Source organism: Actinia tenebrosa, unplaced genomic scaffold, assembly GCF_029948245.1.
Source record: "Actinia tenebrosa isolate PJP-AT-01 unplaced genomic scaffold, QUT_ActTen_1.0 PGA_scaffold10__47_contigs__length_13832649, whole genome shotgun sequence".
Lineage (NCBI taxonomy): Eukaryota > Metazoa > Cnidaria > Anthozoa > Actiniaria > Actiniidae > Actinia > Actinia tenebrosa.
In genome coordinates this window covers 12752259-12774346 of record NW_028292570.1, presented here as the reverse complement: position 1 = coordinate 12774346, position 22088 = coordinate 12752259, and the positions used below count along the sequence as shown (strand labels likewise).

Sequence of the window (22088 nt, the reverse complement as noted above, 5' to 3'; positions counted from 1 at the left end):
ACCCCCTGTTAGGATGGATTCCAAGGCGACTGACGTAATAATATGACAGCTGCGAGGCGGGGTTTTAACTTTCACGTGGCGGAAGTGGCGTACCGAGAAAGAATAATGAGTTGTTCACGTGTAAGACAATAGACAACATTCCAATCATACCCCTTCGCCTTAACAACCAGCGAGTTTGAAAGTAGATTTGAAATTTACTTTTTGGAGGCTTCGTTGTTACGGCGCTCAGGAATGTGCTGACGTCAATGATAGCTTCAGATATAAATATGAGAAGTTCGAACCGATTGACATACTAATGAATCAGCCCGATGAAGAACTACTCGATTTTGACGAATATGATTTAACCGTTATTTCACAAGGCTCCGGAGTTCAAGTACCACCAGCAAGAAAAAGGGAAAGCCTAGATGATTTCTTGATGAATCTTAAGATGAAAGACACCATTCCAAAGCAAGATGTTAGGAGGATGTGGGTAAAGAAGTCGGATGAAAGAGACAAGGCCTGTAAGCAACTTAGGGACGCAAAGTCCAAGATAGAACGTTGGATGGCGAAGGCAAGGATGCTGGAGGTAGTAGTCAAGAAATGCGAGCAAGACTTACAAGGTCTAGAAGGTCTCATGATGGCTGATATTATGACTCGATAAAGGCTTGAACCCTTAGCAATAAGGAGTATTTGTGAGAACATAACATGTAATAATAGGACTTGACGAAATAAAAAGATGTGAAACTACTTGATTACGCATATTTTCTAGACTGTCGTTCAATATGTAAATAGAATCCCGTCACGTTCTTTTCAAAGCAGATGTTTACTGAGCAAGCTTTCTTTGAAGCTCTTCTTTCGCTTCTTGATAGATCTTTTTGCGAGATTCCTCGGAAAGATCTCTTACGATTGTTTTTTTATTCCTTATATCCGACTTTAATTTCTCGTACTTTTCCTCTTCGGCCAGAATAAGCGAGAATTCTACGTCGTCTATCTTTCTATCACGCAAAGCCTTTGAGACAAGGTCAGTGATAGTATTTACTTTAGCCCTTGACAGAGCTATTGTCGTGTCATGCTTGGATATCTTGCTTGACAACTGTTTCATAATGCCTGTTGTAACAGCGGAAACGATGCCGCAGACGGCGCCGACGCTAGCCAAAGGAACTCCAACAATTATTCCCGGTCCAGTAAGCGAAGTAGCAACGCCAGAGCCTGTTAACGCCACGGACATGGAGCCGGAAGTTATCGCGATTTTATGTAATATGCTTCGGGCTCTAGCATACCTTTTCCTGACCTCCTCATAGTGCTTCGTTTGACCCTCTAAGTAAGCGAGGATTAGATTTGCCTTATTCAAGCGGAAGTTCTCGGCATTCAATTCATTGGGTTTTGTAGGTAAATCAGGATAGAGTGGAGGTGCTGATGGTATGACATCCATTATATATACTAATGTACGACGCTTTTGGGAATGATATACAGGAGCAGCCACATCACGACAACCGGGATTACTGGAACTGGAGGGCCTTCAGGAAGATGTTTCCACATGCGGATGCTAGTAAGTTCGAAAGAAGACCCGATGGTATTTACTATAACGGCTCCAGAATGTACAGTAATGAGGATTTGAAACCTACGCTGGTTAATCAGATAGACGATCAACTGAAGAATTCTGGTTATGTTGAACATAAGCCTAAGCCAACATATGTTGAACATAAGCCCGTGCAAGGTTGGTCAAAGGAATTATTGCTGGGTACCAGTACTTATCCGATACCCGCAGTTTCATTTGATAAACACCCAAGCTTGGACCTAACGCTGAACATGCGGATCTCTAACAAGCATTCCTTTCCGTTAAAGGTGCGAGATATCTTCAAAAACGTGCCCATTAATCATACCACCGCTAAGGAATCTCATGAATGGTTAAGTGGTCCTAACATGCGTTATTGGCCGCAGCAGCTGAACTTTGCGGTTTGGTGTGCCACTAGCGGCTGTGGGGTAAGCGCAAACTTGATGAAGAATTCAATATTTATGTTTCATTTTCACTTCACGGTTAGGAGAATACTACATGAGATGGGCGTTACTGCATTGCCGGGAGATGCTGCGTTTTATCCTAGAGATAACAAATACGACGTTCCAGCCTATAACAGGCTTTGTAAGGAGTTCGGTGTTGTAGGGAAGGATTTTAGATGCACTACCGGTGCTAACAATGGTTTGGGACATATTTGGGCTTATTGGGGGATTGGTGGGCATGTGCTAAGTGATAAGGAAGTTCATGCGCTGCAGTTGCGATGGGACACGGGATATCACAAAGAAACTCACGACAGTAGCACCTTCTTTGAACCAAATACCAAAACCACTAAGGAAGTCAGAGACGGACCTCTGTTCAAAGATGAGGGCGGTAAGTATGCAGGGGCCAATCCACTGATTATTAAGATTACCAACGACGAGCAAACGAAGCAATACTTTAATTTCATACCCCCAGAAGGTAAAGGACTAACCAAAGCCGGCCTTGCCCGTTTCAACCGCAGCATAGAAGCTTACGTGTATTCCATCCTTGGAGCTCAGGTAAACACCCGATCGAGTATAGTGGGGGATACCGGCGCCGCAGAAGAGACGCGAGCCGAAGCTTTGATTCTATTCGAAAGTTCGATTTTGGAGGGCGACATTAGCAAGGGCGTACAGCGTTACCAACTAGCTATACAAAATTCTAAGGCCCGACTGGACTACGCAGTAGCCCCGGGTTGTTGGTTAATGCCTAGTAATTTATCTATAAATACTGGTTCTGTAGTAGGATACAACAACAAACTGCAGCGAGCTACTAAGGATATGAAGTTTGGGGTGAACGACGTGAACTCTGACACTCTTAGGAACATTCCTCACTTCGTAGAGAAGCCAAAAAAGTCACACGAAACGAAGCTACCCACAGTTAAGAAACCATCAAAGAAGGTCCTACCTGCGATACCTGAGGAATATGACCATAACTTATTAAAAGCCGGTCTAGCAGCTGCAAGCATTGGTCTGAGCTATTATATATGGCGATGAACAACCCCTACGTAACTGGAGTAGATTGCGTTTATACGACTTACACAGGCGAGAAAAAATACACCCAAGCATCTTGGGTTGATGTCACGGGCATGTCCGTGAATTTGAACTACTCAGGAAAGAAGTTGATAATATGCAGTATTTGCATTGGTACGGCGAGTGATGCAAACGTAGGATTTCGTTTCTGCGACGACAATGGAGTATTACAGCCCATGCGCGCGAAGACAAACAACAGAGAGCCTACACATTTCTCGGTAGAGCCGCCCGACAACAGCACCGAAAATCTCTCGGTTTGGACTTTTCACATGGTTGCTGATTGCCATGGGAAGGTAAAGTTGCAAATACGCGTAGATGACACGGCGTCGGCGTGCATAAATAGCATAGAAGATCAAAGAGATCGACCTTATAATCACGCGACCATCAGCACTCTTACAGTGTTAAGCCTGTGAGAATCTGTGATTCTTAAATTATATGAATCCGCATTTAAGTGAAACGCATTACGTTCACTACTTAGACGTAAAGGAGTACGCAAGGCATGAGTGGTTTGATATGGGAATGTGGGTTGAAGTTGGAGGTCCTGCGTTAGTCATTTGCACCATTAGCATTAACACGGGAATGAGCGCGAATGTGGGGTTTAGGCTTGTCGATGAGAATGACGAGCCTTTGCCCCCCTATCGAACTTCCCCGAACAGCAGAAGAGCGACCCACTTTTCGATGGAGCCAAACAAATTTAGCGGAGAAGATCTGACGCCGGTCACGTTTCATATGGTAATTAATTGTAAATATGCTAAGTTACAAATATTTCCTGATGACGGTAGCAACGATGGGTCGACGCCGGGCGGCGCAAGGATAAACAGCATTGGCGTGGGTAGCAATATTATCGATGCGGTTTGGAGTCATAAACCCATTTCCACTATGAGCGTGCTGCCGCTAGCCCCAAATTATCAGGGCGGCGCAAATACTATCTTTCATCATCCTCAATCAAGGACGCGGAAAGAGCGCAGCAATTCTAAGGACAGGAAATCCAAGGTCCCTTCATCGACCTAGCTTCTTCAGGAGTACCACCCCAATAGCGACAACCAAGACCCAAATGTTATTCCCCACGAACTTCAACAGTTCTCCGCCAGCCCTAAGTGCCAAGGAAACAACCGAACCCAGCAGCCCAGGCAAGCCGGCTGCCATCTTTTTTCCCAAGTCCGTCAGCCCATTGCCTAATTTCTTTACGCCCGCGCCTGTAGCCTTAAGCGCGGATAGGATAACTCCTACTACGCTTGAAATAGCGACCGCAAACGCCAGCGGAACGCCATACTTCAAAAGGGCTCTTTTTACCTTTTCCTTGGTGGTAAGCCCCAGCTCCTTTTCCAGGTTTTCCTTTTGCGCCTGTAATTCCGCAAGGTGTACCTGAAGGGTTTCTGATTCCCTTTGAGCTGCCTCCCTTTCCTCTTCGGGACGAGTCTGGTCGTTGATTATTTCCTGCTGCCGCTCTATTTGCCCCTCCAGGTCTTCGATGGCCTGATCTCTTTGCCGGATTTGCTCCTCTTTAGTGTTGATTTCGGCAACCAACTGCCGCCGTTCCTCCAAAGAGCCGGTTATGGTGATATGCAAGTTTTTAGCTTCTTCCTTGCTCATATCCAGGTCTTTTAGAGTAAGATTGAAGGCGTGTCTGGCTCGGTCTCTTTCGTCTAAAGCCGTTTCAGCTTCTCGCTTGAATTGCAGTATGACTTCGTTCTTGCCCTTGATTTCTTTCTTTTGAGCATCGGTTAGCTGCCGTATTTGTCTTTCGTACTTTGCTTCCTTTTCTTTCAACGTTTCTTGTAGTTCCTCGGCGTGTTTTTCTAGTGCGACCCTTTCATTCAGGGCTCCCAACCTTTCTAACACACTTCTGGTAGCTAGTTGAAAGCCTCTTAATCTTGCCACGTTAACCTTGACCGAGCCATTTTCGTCAAAGAGGACTTGTGGTTTGGTCCAACGGTTTTTGTCGGGATATCTCATGTCTTGAACGCTTATGAGGACTTTGTTTCCGCGTTCTGTGAGCCTTACGTCGTCGGCCTCGAAGTGGGAATAGCGCTGCGTTAGCTCTTGCGTTGCCCACTCTACAGTTTCCCGCGCGGCTGCCTCAGGCTGCTCTATGTTTTGAAGCTCCAAGTACTCAGGGACGGGGCTGCCGTGGTTTTTTGATTGCCACATGCGATTCAAGGCGGCCTTGAAGCTTTTCCATCTACTGCCGTACGTGTTTTCTAGAGCCATGTCGTAGATTAGGGGGTCGGTTTCCGCGCCTTTAGTCCATGCGTCGTATTCTTCGTCGTTAATGTCTACTTGACCTTCTTCGGTAAGGGGATCAAAATCCGTTCCTTCTACTTCCATTATATATGATAAGCTCAAAGTTAAACCCCAATGTATTACCTAAGCAGGTTGGCGGACTGAAAGCAGAACGCACCTTTCACCGTGTCACCTTTACCCCCAGCAGCGCTAAGCCAGGGGAAACCCTGTACGTAGGCGTGCCCCGCCTAACGGATAACCTAGTCTTAGTTCCTGGCACCCTGGCGCTAAGGTTTGACCTAGCAATACAGCCAGATACCGCAGACGCGCGTTACGTCGTCAATAATGCGGGTAGAAACCTCGTTTCCAAAATGCGTGTAAAGTTCGCCGGGGAATCCCTCTTGGACTTAAACAGGTATGATTTGTATACCACGTACAAAGACTTATGGTTGACCGCATTTGACCGCGCGCAAAGGATAGAGCAGGGAATCGCCAGTGCCGCCATACGCAAGGTAAGGAGCGCAACCTCTGGCGCCTCAGGAGAAGACGAAATAAAGACGGCTTATGGTACTAAATATGTCGTTCCATTAGATTTCGAAATTATCACGAACCACGGTGCATACTACCCAAGGCAGCTAAGCGAGCTGCAGTTCGAAGTGACCCTAGCAGACACTACGAACATCCTGCAAGGAAAAGATGTAAGTTCATCAGCCGTGGATCCTTATTTCATCAAGAACTTGGAGCTGCAGTACGAGACGGTATACAGCGAAGAGCTGGCTCGTAGCGCCGATATGGAATACAGTTCTGGGAAGGCTTTCCTTTACGATCACGTCGTGATGTACAAGACGTTCAGCTTTACAAATAACGTCGAAGAGGTCATCAACCAAAGCATTAACCTTCCCAGGCGCAGCCTTACAGGGATAATGTTGCTGTTCGCAAAGACATACACGGCAGGATTGCGTGACTCCGAGGCGTTCTTTAATCCTAACATTACCAACGTAGGTGTTAGCATTAACGGAGTGCCTAATAAGGTTTACTCACAAGGGATAAAGCCCGAGGACATGTACCGGGAAGTCGCGCGTAAGTTTGGTGATCAAATTGGCCCAAAGGAATTCTTTAAGGATAAGTATGCGCTGTGGATCGACATGCGCACGACGAACGACGAAGACCTACATGGACAGGGTTTACGCCTGGTAAATACCCAGGACGGCATTACGTTGGAGATCAAGCGCACCAAAGACGCCAGCGACACTACTAAGATCAACGCATATATCTTCGTAGTCTCAGACGCGCAACTGAGTGTAGAAATGAATCAGCTAAAGAGCGTCGCATATTAAGAAAAAAAGATATATATATAATGCTCCGTGTATTCGAAAATAACGAAACTAAACTGCAATGCATAACGCAAGGCGATAAACTATACTTCAAAGCAAAGGAAGTAGCTGCTGCATTGGGTTATGAAAGGCCTAAAGATGCAATTAAGGTGCATGTTAGGGATAACTACAAGGTCAAACTCAGCGATTTAAGAGTGGAGGTGAATCGCCTCCCCCTGTATTCACAGCCCAATTCCCTGTACGTAACCGAATCAGGCTTGTATCAGTTAATATTCTCTTCAAAGATGAAAAAGGCAGAGGAGTTCTAAGATTGGGTCCTGGGGGAAGTACTTCCTGCGCTAAGGAAGACGGGTAAGTATGAGCTGGAGAAGCGCTTCGATAGCCCTAATAAGTTGGTATTCAAGATAGAAAATGAGTTCGATTTGCATAAAAAGCTTGTAGATTACATACGTAGATTTCACCCTCAAATGCTAATTGCTCCAGGTCTAGGAGAATTACAGGATTCCAGTCACAAGCGCATCACTTGCTGGCAGAAAGGTTATCAAGCAGGTCAACCTGACCTTTTAATCTTAAATGCTCATAAGGAATACAATGGACTCTGTCTGGAACTGAAAACGCCCAAAGGCAATGGTGTGTTGTCAGATAAGCAGAAAGATATGATGGATAGATACCAGGATAATGGATATTTAACCATGGTAAGCAACGATTACGATGTGCTTTGCAGGGAAATCAATGAATATGCCCTTGGAATACGCATACCTTGTCCTTGGTGCGTTAAGGCTTTCAAGTCACAAGATACTTTACGAATGCACCAAAGAATATTTCATAGATATAATGATAATTAAACAAACACACTGGCGCGATCTGCTGCAAGGAGTCTCATACCGAATAAAAAATTATGTCATGTTCGAGGACATCAACCGTTTGAGGTTAGTCTTGGAACGCGACGGTGAGGAGTACACATTATGGGCACCCGACTGTGTAAGGTATGTACTGCAAGGCGAAGAATACACCAACATACGTAGTCATGGTAAGGTCAATGGTCGATGGAAGTTTGACATCGAACGTAGAACTGAAGCTAATCCATTGTGTGATTAGTCATCCTCATGAGCGGTTAAGTATTGGTCTGCTACGTCGGACCTCATTTTTTCCGTCATTTCATACACCGATAAGGTAATAGTCACACCTCCTAAGAACGCTGCAATGTAAGGTAACATTATATACTTATTTTTTATTGTTATTTTGTTAAACTCCACTCCTTCCTTACCAACAGATAATGATCTAAGGGCTTAGGACCATCATAAAGACAGCACCAAATATGCTGATCGCTACGTCTACAACCACAATCTTCACAGATTCCTTCCCAATGTTCCCTATTCTCCCACCTTACACCTTCAACGTCGTCGAAACCAACGAAGATCTCATCTATTTCTTGCTTTAACTTAGTCAAAGTCCTGGACGTTTCTGTGGGACAACAACGCTCTGCTACGTCTCCATGGACTTCACAGACAATGTCTTCGAGATGATAACGACGACAGCGATATTTATGCCAGTTCTCCTCGAAGAAGGGTTGGTCACAGCGAGTACAGCAGCCTTTTAGACAGACTCTATTCTGACGGTGATATTGTAAGGCCTGTAAAGTAGACATCTCCTTGTTGCAATCATTGCATTTGGTGCTTTTGGTCTTCTGACAGACTTTCTTGGAAACGTGGTATTGTAGTCGCTGCTTGCTACTAAAAGTTCTATCACATTGCATACACTTCATTATATACATCTTATTTTTTATTGTTAAATTGTTAAACGATGGGGTCTATCTTTGAAATTAGTACATATCTTCCATTTAACAAAATAACAATAAAAAAGAAGACTTACCTACGATCTATCTTCCATTTAACAATAAAAAATAAGACTTACCTACGATCTATCTTCCATTTAACAATAAAAAATAAGACTTACCTAAGAGCCTCTTTGCAATCGATAGGTCTACTTTGAACCTCATGATTCACTTATATCATCTAAGGTCCTTCTCGCCTTAGTATCCGCAGGACACCAATGCCCAACGAAGTCATCTTCAGGGAAATCCTTATTACAGTGAAAGCATTTACATTGCTTCTTCTTACGTGGCTTTGGTGTTGGTTGCACGGTAAACAAGCAATCCGCCGGTAACTCACTCGTAATGCAATCCATATATATGATCACAGAGGGTATCGAATGAAGTCCTTAACGGACTCCTTAGCCCACGTCGCAATCGTCAACAAGGCACCAAACCGTTCTGCGCGCTTCAGGTCGCACATTTCATCGTACAATTCCTGCACGCGCTCTTTTAACCGGTCTATCTCCTCCCTTTGCATTTCTATGGTGTCTCTTTTATCTTTTGCGTCGGCGACAATTCTTTGCACTGCTTCCACTGGTTCCATCTATATATGAACCCAGATCACATACCTTGTAACGCTCTGATAGTAGGACCCACCGGCTGTGGAAAGACCCAATTCGTCGTGGAGCAGCTATTAGGACCCTTTAGATACCGCTTTGACTATATCGTGCTATTATGCCCCACCTACGTGAATAACCGCACCTGGACGGGTATAGGAGTGAAAGACGACGACTTCTTTGTAGATATCTTAGACCCTAATGAGTTATCCAGCCATTTGAAGTTCTGGCATAAGCAATTCTCGTCTCGCGAGGCTCGACGAGCGAGTACGCAGACACTCCTTATACTGGATGACATCGCCTGCGGGGACGACGTAAAAAGACGCACCTCCGAGCTCGTTAAACTCGCCTTCAGCGGCAGACACGACAATATCAGCGTTTGGTTACTCTCGCAGCAGCTTACCAGTGTCTCTAAGCCCTTCAGGGAAAACATAGGCTCCCTAGTTGTCTTCTACACTCCAAGTAAGTCTGACCTGGAAACCATCTTAAGCGACTACGGTGGTGAGATATCCAAGGAACAGTTGCATGAATACATGCGGCATTTAAAAACGCACCAACATTCCAAGATGATCTTCTCTTTGAGGTTTCCCTACACGGTTGGAATCTATGATTCCTAATGTATATGGACATTGAGCAGTTGATAGATGAAGTCCCCACACAGTTAGATGAAAGTAACCTCAAGGAACAACTCAACATCCTTGTGTCTTCGGGGAAGTGCAAGGAAATGATAGGCAGGGAACTTACCCATGAGCAGGTTAATAAGCTGTCGGAAGAGGAAGTCAAGAAGTTCCATAAGAGGTATGAGGCTGCCCTTGCAAGTAAGACCACGGACGCCGTCGCAGACTCCGCCATCCGACTTGCGACTAAACTGCTTGGACTTGCGCTGCCCATAGACGACGTGGAGCAACTACAGAAGGACATAAGCGAGGACTATGTCATCGCTCAAGAACTTAAGATAACCTGCGGGTGGTTGTCTTTGAAGTGCGGTAAGTTAATGGCAGTCGCCTCTGCGGCACTTCACGTAGCTCAGCACGTCGACTTGAAGGAGGTACTAGGTTCCTTTGGAACATCTTGGAAGGACTTCAAGAAGGACAGAGAAGTCGAAAAGGTCTTCCAGGCAGCACTTGCTGAGGTACCTGATCAAGTCACCTCAAGTACTTAGTCAAGTCGTTGTCAAGTACTTAGTCAAGTCGTTGTCAAGTCATTGCCAAGTCATTGTCAAGTCGTCATCAAGTTACTTGTCAAGTCCTTCAAGTCCCTTAATATAAGATGAGTGGCACCGAAGAACAACCAGAAAAGGCTCCCGTAGAAGATACCAAGATTACCAAGGCTAAATCTCCGGGCAGAGTCGCTGCCGGAAAGAAGCTCGCGGAGATGAACAGGAAGAACAAAGCCAAAAAAGAAGAAAAGGTGGAGGAAAAAGAAGAGGAATCCTTTATTAATCCGGGATACGTCATTGGCGCGTTAGGAGTCGCTATAGCAGCAGGCAGCCTCTACTTACAATGGCGGGCAACGAAAAAGGTAGAACCACCAACGTATCGCGCACCTGTGGAACCGGCTGTTAGAAAAAGTAAGATCCCTGAAATGGAGTAGATTTATCACAACGTACCGTGGCGACCTAGATTTTCCTTCTCGCTTTGTAATATAATGTCAACCGCGTTATTGAAAACTGTTGAAGAGGCAGCTATCATTACTTCCATCGTTGCGGGTATTGGTTGGGTAGGTAAGAAAGTGCTCAAAGAAGACTTTACTGAAGACCCAAGCAAGAGCTTCGCTAATTTTGCTAAGATGACCGCTGCCGTTGGCGGGGCTATCATGGTAAAGGATTACCTACGGAAGGAAAAGTACATCCCTAATGTATAAATGGCTAGCGTGGTCGCAGGTGGAGTTATTGCAGCTCTAGCATTCACTGGAGCTAATTATGGTGGTCAATATTTGGATAGATTAGTTAGAGGCGACAAAAGCGGAGATTTGGCCGCCGAAAGGAAAAGGCACGATTTAGCGCTGGAGAAATATCAGCGGGACGTGGCAGCTTGGAATGAAAAAAGACAAGCTTACAGGGATTGGTTGGACAAGAACTACCAAGACAAAATGCAGGCGGATAAGAACTTTGAAAATACAGACTACGCCTTTAAACTTTATGCGCAAGCACACCCCGCGGTATTAACGAGGTTAAGAAAGCCTCAGTTCAAGAATTACTATCAGCCTTCTAAGAAACAAAAAGATAGTGAGTTGGTATTCGTGGGAGTTGCAGGGCTGGCGGGAGGCGTAGCCTTGGCGTATCTGCTCTAACGAAGGGGACTTGTCCCCTGTAATATATGATCGTCTTTTTGGAAAGCGACAAGAATAACTTTACCACTTATCTGAATCCCCCCATCAAAGCCTGTAAGGTTCGGCTGGTTAGTTGCTCTTTGTATAATTCTTGGTATAATTTAATTAATGGCTTTGTCATCGGAACTTCCGGCACCAAACCAAAAATACCAGATTCCCATTACACCCCTATAACACTGGCTAAGGAGCTAGCAAAGCATGGATATACTCTTACCACAGGATTACCCCATGAAATGAAATTCAAGAAAAATAGTGGAAGCGCTAATTTAAAGGACAGTTCATTGGTAGAACTCCTGGGTCTTACTAGTACCACAATAAATAGCGGCAATACATATGATGTGAAATGGAAAGTCGCATCCTCTTACGAAGTCTATTGCGACTTGGTTCATAGTTACGATAATGGAGAAAAGTCTTCTCTTATGTCCAAGTTTCTGCCCCAAGGTAATCCATTTGACCCAGTGGAATACACTCCCATTTCTTTGAGCTATGACTTGTCTAATTTGGTAGAAAGCATAAACATCACCATTAAAGTGGACGGAAAGACGGTGGATTTTAACGGACGTAAGATCAATCTTGTTTTGGAATTCATATAATGGGCCGCGTAGAGGACAAACTTAAAAGGATTTACTATGGGCCGGAAGGCTATTGGAGAGGAGCGTCAGCTATCAAGAAACTCGCGACCGCGGCCAGGGTATCAGACGAAACAGCTAAGAACTGGTTGAAAAAACAAACCCTCTGGCAGGTCTATCTTCCCGTGCCTAAGTACATTCCCAGGCCCAGCTTTACCGTAAATACCCCCAACGAAGTTCATCAGGCGGATTTGCTTTTCTTGCCGCACGACAAGGTGAGAAAAAAGACCTATAGGTACGCTTTGACCGTAGTTGATATCGCAAGCAGATACAAGGACGCCGAACCCATAATCAGCAAGGATTCTGGAGAAGTCGCAGAAGCCCTAGGTAGGATTTATAAGCGCGTCTTGAAATGGCCTAAGCTGCTGCAAGCGGATGCGGGAACGGAGTTCATGGGCGTGGTTACTAAGACCCTGAAAGACCACGACACTAAGATTAGGAGAGCCAAAGCTGAGTACCACAGGGGTCAGAGCATCGTCGAAAGATTCAATAAGACCTTGGCAGAGCGTCTCTTTGGATACCAGTATTGGAAAGAGCTGGAAGATCCCTCCAAACGCAACAGGGAATGGACTCAGAGGCTCCCCCAGGTCGTCGCGGCTTTGAACAACGAGGCGGCCAGGGCTACGGGAATGAAACCCAGGGATGCCATAAAAAAGAAACACGTGGAACACAAGTCCTTCGTCAGAAGTTCGAGGGCGGTCTTCCCCCAGGAAAAAAGATTAGGTGATGTCGCGGTTCGATATCTCTATGAGCCGGGTGAATTAGAAGGAGGATCCAAAAGAGCTACGGATCCTAATTGGTCTTTGGAAACTTACCAGATACGAAGTGCGATAGCTAAGAAGGGTCAGCCCATCTTGTATTATCTTCATGATGGTCCCACGCGTGGGTTCGTCAAAGAAGAACTGCTTATCGTGTGATGTCCGAATGCTATCGTATGGATACCATCATCACACATCCACCTCTTACCGTCAAATGCAGACAGTGACACCTTCTCCTGTGTAACGTTGTGTATTTGATGTCCGTAGCTGCGCAGGCTGTTCATTTTATGTCGCTGTTCCTTACGCGTACGCAGGACCTTTAAGTAGGACTCGTGCGTAATGTCCTTCTTAACCACGTATTTTTTTACGCCTTTAGCTTTCTTTTCTACACCGTCCAGCTTTAGCACGCTGTACATCTTTGGTTTCAGGCCCACGTATTCCACGATGGGTTTTCCTTTCATCTCATCCTTCATTTTCCCGATTACTTTCTTGTTTTTAGGGGAGTAAAGAAAGTGGTCGCGTGGGTAATCGCTGGTGTCGTATTCATCGATGTCGGGAACACAGTCTTCGTAAATGTCTTCCGTCTGCACCTCTAGTATCAAGGAATCGGTGTCGGTGTATAAGAGGCGGCACTTATCACCGTATTTCGGTTTTAGCTTGTCGTAGTAAAACTCATACATGAGCAGCTTTGATAGGTCTAACACTGTAAACCCCGTGTATACGGGTTTATTCAGGAATAGATTCGCTTTCTTCATGTGAATCACGTAGAAGTTTAACATTTCTACGTATCTAACGAATCCAGGCTGTGACACGTATGCTTCTGCTTCCTCTCTGGTGCTGGCTATCTTTATGCTTACGCGCTTGCGGATGTTCTCCATTGTCTTACCAAATACGCTATTGTTCATTAGTTTAAACAGGTTCTTTTCGAAGTCATTCTTTGCCTGCGCACGCTTTTGTGTGTTAAAGTCAATGTAGGAGCGCATCCATGGTTCCTGCGTGAACTTCAAAACGCGGTGAATCTTCTTCACGCGTAAGCCGTGGCGCACATAGAACTGCAGGTTGCGGTAATGCACCACGTACTTTCGCTTGTCCATTAGGTTCATCGTTAGCTTCCTGTAGGGTTTGTAGCCAGGACACATTTCCCTCTGCAGCGGACTCAGCTGCTTAAATGGTATTTCTATTGCTTCTGGTGCTAATGGGAACTCATTGTGTGCGTCGTGCAAGTGCTCTGGGTATTCCAGGTCCACCTCCAGCACGTAACCTTTGTCGTCTTCTTTACCTACGTTTAGGTAAAACTCTATGGGCTTTATGTTGTCCCATTCGAAGTCGCGTACAGGTAAGTACTGCGACATTGCCCAACCGTAGAGGTTGTTTGCGTCTAAGTAGAAGATGTATGTGGTTGGCTTCTCCGGGTCGTACTCCACCGTGGGATTGTTTGCGCGGGCGTATCGTCTGCTGGGTCCGCAAACACCGCCGCGGATACCGTCTTCCATAAAGCGGTACATGTCGTATTCCGTTAGGAGATCCAGTTGCGCGTTTGTCTTCTTTAGAAGCGCACTCCAACTAAGCCCAGGAGCCGTGTAGAAGTTCGCTGGATCCAACCCGTAGTATTCCATTGCCATCTTTCGAAAGCTTTGGAAAACATCTGCGAGCAGCACTACGTCTGAACGTAGGTAGATGTCGTGGTATTCTCCCATATTCTCACAGGAGTACTTTTCCCACACATCTAACGCATGCTGGTACTCCTCGTCCTTTATACCGGACTCGTTTAGGGTGCTGTAGAATCTCTCTTTGGGTGGTAGGGGTTCTTTGAATCGATCCCAGGAGTCCATGTATTCGTATGGGTAGACTCCTTTCCTTTCCGCGCCGTATTGACTGGAAATGGGGAACTCCGTGTTGTATTTAACCAAGTTTGCTAAGGAGTCCGCCATGAACTGCTGCGAGTCTAAGAACTTCAGCTTGCCCACAGTTACGGACATGTACCTTTCTTTGTTGTTGGGTATGCACTTTACTTCGGAGCCGTCCGTTCCTTGTAAGAGTAAGTGACTGTCGTAACCCCTTAAATTATGAAAGAATACGGGTATTTCCATTTCTGGATCTACTTTGAAGTTTATATTACATTTCCAATGAGCCGCACCTCTGTATTTACCCGTGATGTGGCAGTGATCCCTAACCTTATCCACATAGAAATCCTCAACAAATGCTTTGTGGCAGTGAATGCAGTGCGTGGAGGGCTTTCCCGGCTTCTCACCTTTCTTAGCATACTTCCCGCATTTAAAATGAGCTTCTCCTAGATACTTTCCATCTTCATCCCACGCTTTCTTGGCTCGTCTTCCAAACTGAAGAAGCGTATGTTGGCAAATGTGGCATTTTTTTGCCTTGTTAAAAGCCTCCTGGTTCTCTTTGGTAAATTCCATCTTCTTTGGACGTCTTAATTGTTCTCTTATCTCTTCCTCCTCTTCTCGCAATGCTTCTAGAAACTCATTAGCTGCGTTCTTACCTCGGTAAATTACAGGAGGGTCGGCCTTACCGTCTGATCTGACTACTATGTAACCAAAGGAGCAGATCTCGTGTAATCCCACCTTATTCGTAGCACCACTTTTCTGCTCTTCCTTAGTTATCAACGCTTCAAAGTCTGCATATATCACGTAAGGCACCTGCATCTGCTTTTGATGGTCTGAGTAGGATAGGTTCTTATCTGTAGGCATCTGGATCCGTTGCGCCACTTCTTCGACTCCGCGACATATTTCGTCGTGATCCTTTAGAGCTTTAACGCTGGTAAAGGATAATAAGCAGCAATCACAGAAGTATTTCTTACCTTTGTGTTTGGTGTGTCTGTAAAATAGTCTGCTAATATGTTTAACCCACGAATAATGTCCGCCGTGGTAGAAAAGGTGTATTCGTTCTCCTTTACTCTTTGACAACACTAGTGGTACTATCGTTTGGTCTCTGACTCCGTAAACGTTAATTGCTAAATCGTTTATTTCCTCAAATATGGGGATGTCTATCAACTGCATGGGAAATTCCACGCCGTCCCACTCCAAATCGTCTGTTGGGTACTTGCTTGGTCTACATGGATCCTTATCTACTGGATACAGTGCAGACCTGATTGCCCACATAAAGCAGCGGTTGTCGTCATTCTTTACGTTAACGATTGCCTTCTTCCTTTCTACCCACACCGGCAGGGGTACGTAACTTCCTCCTCGTATTGGCACGTACCTTGCCATGCTAACCTCCATACCTTCTACCTCCTCCACTGTCCAACCTGATCCTTCTTTCGTGTAGTTAGACAGCGATTCCATTATTGCTTCTAAGGCTTCGCTGAGTGACCTATCCAGATTCGTGGACTCTAATATCACTAACGACTTTGATCGCAGCATTGCTGTCGTCGTTACCTCATCTTTTGATAAACTTACTTCTACCATTATACTCGCTTTCAGGGCTCCTAATTCTTCTATGCCTTTTCGAAGCGTTCTCTTGACCTTCCTTTCTGACTGACGCCAAAACTGCCTAACGTCAATCTCACCGTTACCGGGTATTGACACCGTTTCGAAATTGCTTTGGGATTCCATCTATATAATAGGAAATATCTTATACCTAATTCCAGACCCTTTTCAGATCGTCGTAGTCATACTCACAATCCTGACAATGCCAAAACAATTTAACCTTAGTCTCAAACTTCTTACCACATCCACAATCATAGCTGCTCATACATTTCGTCTTCATCTTCAAATGCTTCTTTAAGTCCACTTCTTTCTTAAAAGTTCTCTTACAATCTTCGCACTCCATATATAGACTAACATATTTTACATAAACACGGGATGCGGGTAATCGCGGTACGAATCGAGGGGGGTACTTTAGACGGGTAATCCTCCGGTGGTCGTTGCGCTGGAACCCCCATCCCCTATACTACTCCATCATCATTATCACCACCATCATCACCATCATCATTATCACCACCATCATCATCATCATCATTATCACCACCATCATCACCATCATCATTATCACCACTATCACCACCATCATCACCAACATCATCACCATCACCACCATCATCATCATCATCACCACCATCATCATTATCACCACCATCATCACCACCATCATCAGTCATCATTATCATGTCATCCTTGTCATCATCATCATAATCATCATCAACATCATCATCCTCATGACCATCATCATCATCACCATCATATGTCATCATTATCATGTCATCCTTGTCATCATCATCATAATCATCATCAACATCATCCTCATGACCATCATCATCATCACCATCATCCTCATCACCATCACCACCATCATTACCATTACCATCATAATCATCATTATCATCACCATCATTAATATTATTACTAATGTATTAATTAATAATTTTCCAGATTTGGACCATAGATTCAAGTGCCGTCCATGATGTCATATCACTAAGAAGAGTAATTGATGCTTATTTTGACGATGGTTCTGTGATTGTTGCTGTCACAGATTTGTTGAACAGGCTTCTAGTGAGTCAAATAGTAATCCATAGCAATGATAAACATGGTTGGTGAAGGGTGGGATGTAAAATAGGGACCATTTTTGTTTCCTGTAAGAGTGTAACACTTCCTGGAAAAGGACTATGTTTCCAGTTCTAAAAAACCATGTATGGATTAGAGACGATTGCTTTTTTGTTGTGTAGGGAGGGGGAGGAGGGGTGGAATTTATTTGCTAACCCATACCAGAAATCATCTACTCCCTCTCTCTCCATTGTTGGATATGAAAGACAACTACGAGAAGCACGGGTGGCGTAGCGGTGAGAGCGCTCACCTCTCACCAATGCGACCCAGATTCGAGTCCCGCTGAGCTCGGTTTCGTATGTGAGTAGAGTTGTTTGTTGTCTTGCTCCTGTGCTTCGAGGGTTTTGCGGGTTCTCCGGCTTTCCTCCCTCCGCAAAAATCAACTCCTAAATTCCAATTGGAATTACAGTGGATGAATAGCTACTGTAGAAATGCCACTGTTAAATCCCATTTATTTATTTTATTTTATTTACTTTGTTTCCTGTTTATCGTAAAAAGGTTTTGTGGCTCAAATGTTTTTGTAAGATCCTCACTTTTTAGCCTGTTGTTCCTGTTGTTCTTTTAAGAAGGGGCACTTGGATAAAAACGCCCCAATTTTTCAAAGTCTGAGTAATTGAAGTATTTGAGGATAATATGACTCAATTACGATTATGAAAATCAGATTAGTGAAAATTTTAGCCTGGGAGCCACTTGCTGTTGAGATATTTTGGGTTAAGAGCGAAAAGAACAATAGGATTGAGTAAATGAGGTCATTTACTTACAATTATTTATATGCTGAATGAAATTGATAATTTATATCCGCCACTTTTTACAGCGAAGAAAATATGTTGCTTGGCTACTATCTGGGCCATATAGATAAATTTAAACAAGTTTCAAGTCATTTCCAATTTTTATACATTTTCATCCAAGTGCCCCTTAATGACCTCCCTCCCCACCCCACTCCCCGCAAATCTTACTTGTCCCCATCCCCTATCCAGTAAGAGAATAAACAGTCCCTTAATGTATTTGTTTCTGCTTACCAGTTGTATGTTGGTGAGGAGGGCAGTTTGAAGGAAGAGAGTGAAGCATTTCCACACAGAATAACCAGCATCACGTTCTCTCCCGATGGGAATGTCATTGCTGTGGGAAGTGAAGACGGCAGCGTCAAGGTACTAACGATATTCATCATTTAAATGTAATTTTCTAATTACTTGGGCTACCTGTGGCAGGCCGAGTCTAGGTGTAGATCTATCTGTCGTTGTAGTCGAGAATCTGCCATGAAAACGAGGCAATTATGAAAATGAGGCGGAATTGACATCACATGACCACAGATTCGATTGCCACGTGAAATGAACTCAAATCAACTGAAATGTAACTCAAATGGGACTCAAACTTACTCAAAAGAACAAACAAATACTAAGTCAAATAGTTCCTTGTTGGTTGTTGTTACATTCATAATAGTTTGTTTTATCAACCATAAATTTAATAAATATGATCTGAGCTTTCGGCCTACTCGGCCATCCTCAGGGAAATGACGCTCGGATCATGTCGATGTCAAGTCTTTAGCAAGCGGGATATTAATTAATTGAGAACGATTCTGAAGATGAGAGACACGGAGAATATATCCCAAACAATTTTGGAATCTTTCAAGACACCAGCTGACCAGCTTCACAAGACTTCAACCTCCAAAACATTTAAAAAAACTACAAAACATTTAAAAAAGAATTGCATCTATTTTTGCAAAATTTCGGAATAGAATCACTAGTTATTTATAATAAAATGAAAATCGAAGGATAAAAGCTGCAAATTCAGCGTTAAAAAACTATCTAGGTTCCGTACGATCCAGCCAACCGAAGTCCAGTCCATTCCAGCTATGTACGGTTCCTGATTTTCCAAACTTAAAAAACACTTAAAATTCGGGCATTTAGAAGGGGAAAACAAGTTTTAGAAGTTGGGCATGTTTTTGCTATACATTAAGATTATCCATGGCCATTCAAAAGGTGAAAATTCAAAATTTTTTTTTTGTGATTCAAGTTCCAGTCACTGGCTGAGGCTCAAACTAAAAACGTTTTACTGGGTTGCCTGTGCAAGACAACCCAGAACATGGAAGATGATGGTGGTGGTGATAATGATGAAGTTTTTGATGATGACTGTTATTAGTATCGATGAAAACTAAAAATTAAGCCAGCAATTTAGTGCTAATTAGTAAAAGTAATTATGATGATGATTATGATAATAATAATAATAATAATAATAATAATAATAGTAATATCTTTATTTACCCTGATTTTAAAAAAACCGATCAGCTGGACACAATAGAACAGCTGGTATGAACCGGTGATCAGCAATATAAAATCTATAAAAATCTAAATAAAATCTATACTAAAATCTGCGATTGAGAACCTTAAAGCATAAATATAAGAAAAGAGAAAATTAAGTATACTATATACATATATACACGGAAACACGAAAACCCCGCGTCCACAAAACATATATATCCATTGTATATACGATTGTATTATGATCACGTTTTTTTCTCTCTAGTTGTTCAACCGATCCTGCCAAGTCTTGCACACTTTCAATAACCACAGCAAGGCTGTCAGATGGTGTAGCTTCAGCCAAGATGGACTTCAACTTGTAACAGCATCTGATGACTCCACAGCCAAGGTTCTTAGTCATCAATACAAAAAATAGCATTAAATTACAAGAATGCAAAAACCATATACAGCTATTTCAAAAAAAGGTTGAATACTGAATATATATTGAATACTTATCTTTCTTGTTAATCCTTTCCATCTAGGTCTACACCCTCCAACCCTATGTGTACGTATTCTCTCTCGATAGTCACACTGATAAAGTACGGCGGTGTAGATTTTTCAATCGAGACCGCAAGATCCTGACGGCATCTTTTGATGGCACAATGAAAGTCTGGGAAGCACAGACAGGCACCTGTGAATTTACATGTTGTCATAGCAACAAGGATTATTTGTTGACATGTGATGTGTCACATGACTGTAAAAAGATTGTGTCTGTATCTGTCGATGGGTTTGCCAAGGTACTGTAACATTAGGTTTCCTTAGGGAAGGGGGGGAGGGGAGGGTAGACAAATGTTTACATAGCTTTCCCTAAGGGGAGGGGGTTGCATGGCTAGATAGTTTTCTCTAGGGGAGGAGGGAGGGTAGACAAATGGTTACATTGCCTTACCTAGGGAAGAGGAGAGAAATAGTTATTTAGTGTCCCTAGGGGAGGGGGGAAAATAGATAATTGTTTACATAGCTTTCCCTAGGGGAGGGGGGATAAATGGTTATATACTTTCCCTAGGGGAGGGAAAGGGCAGATAAATGGTATGTAGAGGCAGGAGGGTAGATAAATGGTAACAGTTTTCCCTAGGGGTGGGGAAGGGTAGATAAATGGTAACATAGCTTCCGTAAGGTTGAGTGGAGGGTAGATAAATGGTAACAGTTTTCCCTGGGGGGGGGGGGGGGGAGGGTAGACAGGCCGATTGATCATAAAGATTGTTTTTGTTTTGTAGGTTTGGGATGCAACAAATGGACTTCTAATCCATTCACTTGGACCTCATAAAGACGTCGTCAGATCTGTGTCCATTTCCAGGGATAATAATTACGTCTGCACAGGATGTGACGAAGGGACACTCAGGGTATCTATACAATGTTTATTTTTGTTGATCAGTCGATCAGTCAGTTGGTCATTCAGTCAGTCAGTCAGTCAATTAGTCAGTCAGTCAGTTGATAAGTTGGTTATTCAGCAAGTCGGTCGGTCGGTCATTCAGTCAGTTGTTCAGTCATTATTAGTTGGTTGGTTGGTCAGATGGGGAGTCAGTCAGTCAATCAATCTGGTAGAAATGATCTCCAACTAAATTCCATCCACTTATTGTCAATATTTTTATTGCATCTATTACATGAGAAGAGGGAGGGAGGGGGTATTAGGGATATTCCTACAGGTACTTCCTGCAAGTGCACACTTAATAATACATTTTTCAATCCAGATATGGGACATGAACAGTGGCAAAGAACTTGCTCATTGTCCAAAACAAGATGGCTGGATCTCTGACTGTCATTTCTCTCCAGATGGACAGACAGTTGTATCTGTGAGTGACAACTTACGGGTAAGTAGCACGCACACACTTCAGGTTAATGCATTTCTTCATAGAATACAGTAACTGTTTTCCCATTTCAGACCATGTCTCTACTCAAGAGAATGACACATGGTCTGAGATGGAAAACATTACTGAAGAAAGAAATAATATTCAAGGGAATGACATGTGGTCTGAGATGGGAAAACATTACTGAAGAAAGAAATAATATTCAAGGGAATGTCATGTGGTCTGAGATGGGAAAACATTACTGAAGAAAGAAATAATATTCAAGGGAATGACATGTGGTCTGAGATGGAAAACATTACTGAAGAAAGAAATAATATTCAAGGGAATGACATGTGGTCTGAGATGGGAAAACATTACTGAAGAAAGAAATAATATTCAAGGGAATGTCATGTGGTCTGAGATGGGAAAACATTACTGAAGAAAGAAATAATATTCAAGGGAATGACATGTGGTCTGAGATGGAAAACATTACTGAAGAAAGAAATAATATTCAAGGGAATGACATGTGGTCTGAGATGGGAAAACATTACTGAAGAAAGAAATAATATTCAAGGGAATGTCATGTGGTCTGAGATGGGAAAACATTACTGAAGAAAGAAATAATATTCAATGGAATGGCATGTGGTCTGAGATGGGAAAACATTACTGATGAAGAAAGAAATAATATTAAAGGGAAT

The 22088-nt window shown here is 43.5% G+C and overlaps 1 protein-coding gene across 1 annotated transcript in view; it reads left to right on the top strand.

The window, feature by feature from the left end:
* Window positions 1-22088, top strand: part of LOC116306912 (apoptotic protease-activating factor 1) — a 37125-nt gene that overhangs the window by 12389 nt on the left and 2648 nt on the right. The window contains exons 14-19 of the mRNA XM_089027020.1: window positions 17139-17258; window positions 18332-18457; window positions 19833-19955; window positions 20089-20343; window positions 20821-20946; window positions 21295-21414. Of these exons, the coding sequence (XP_088883146.1) occupies window positions 17139-17258; window positions 18332-18457; window positions 19833-19955; window positions 20089-20343; window positions 20821-20946; window positions 21295-21414 (870 nt within the window). The remainder of the gene's footprint in view (window positions 1-17138; window positions 17259-18331; window positions 18458-19832; window positions 19956-20088; window positions 20344-20820; window positions 20947-21294; window positions 21415-22088) is intronic.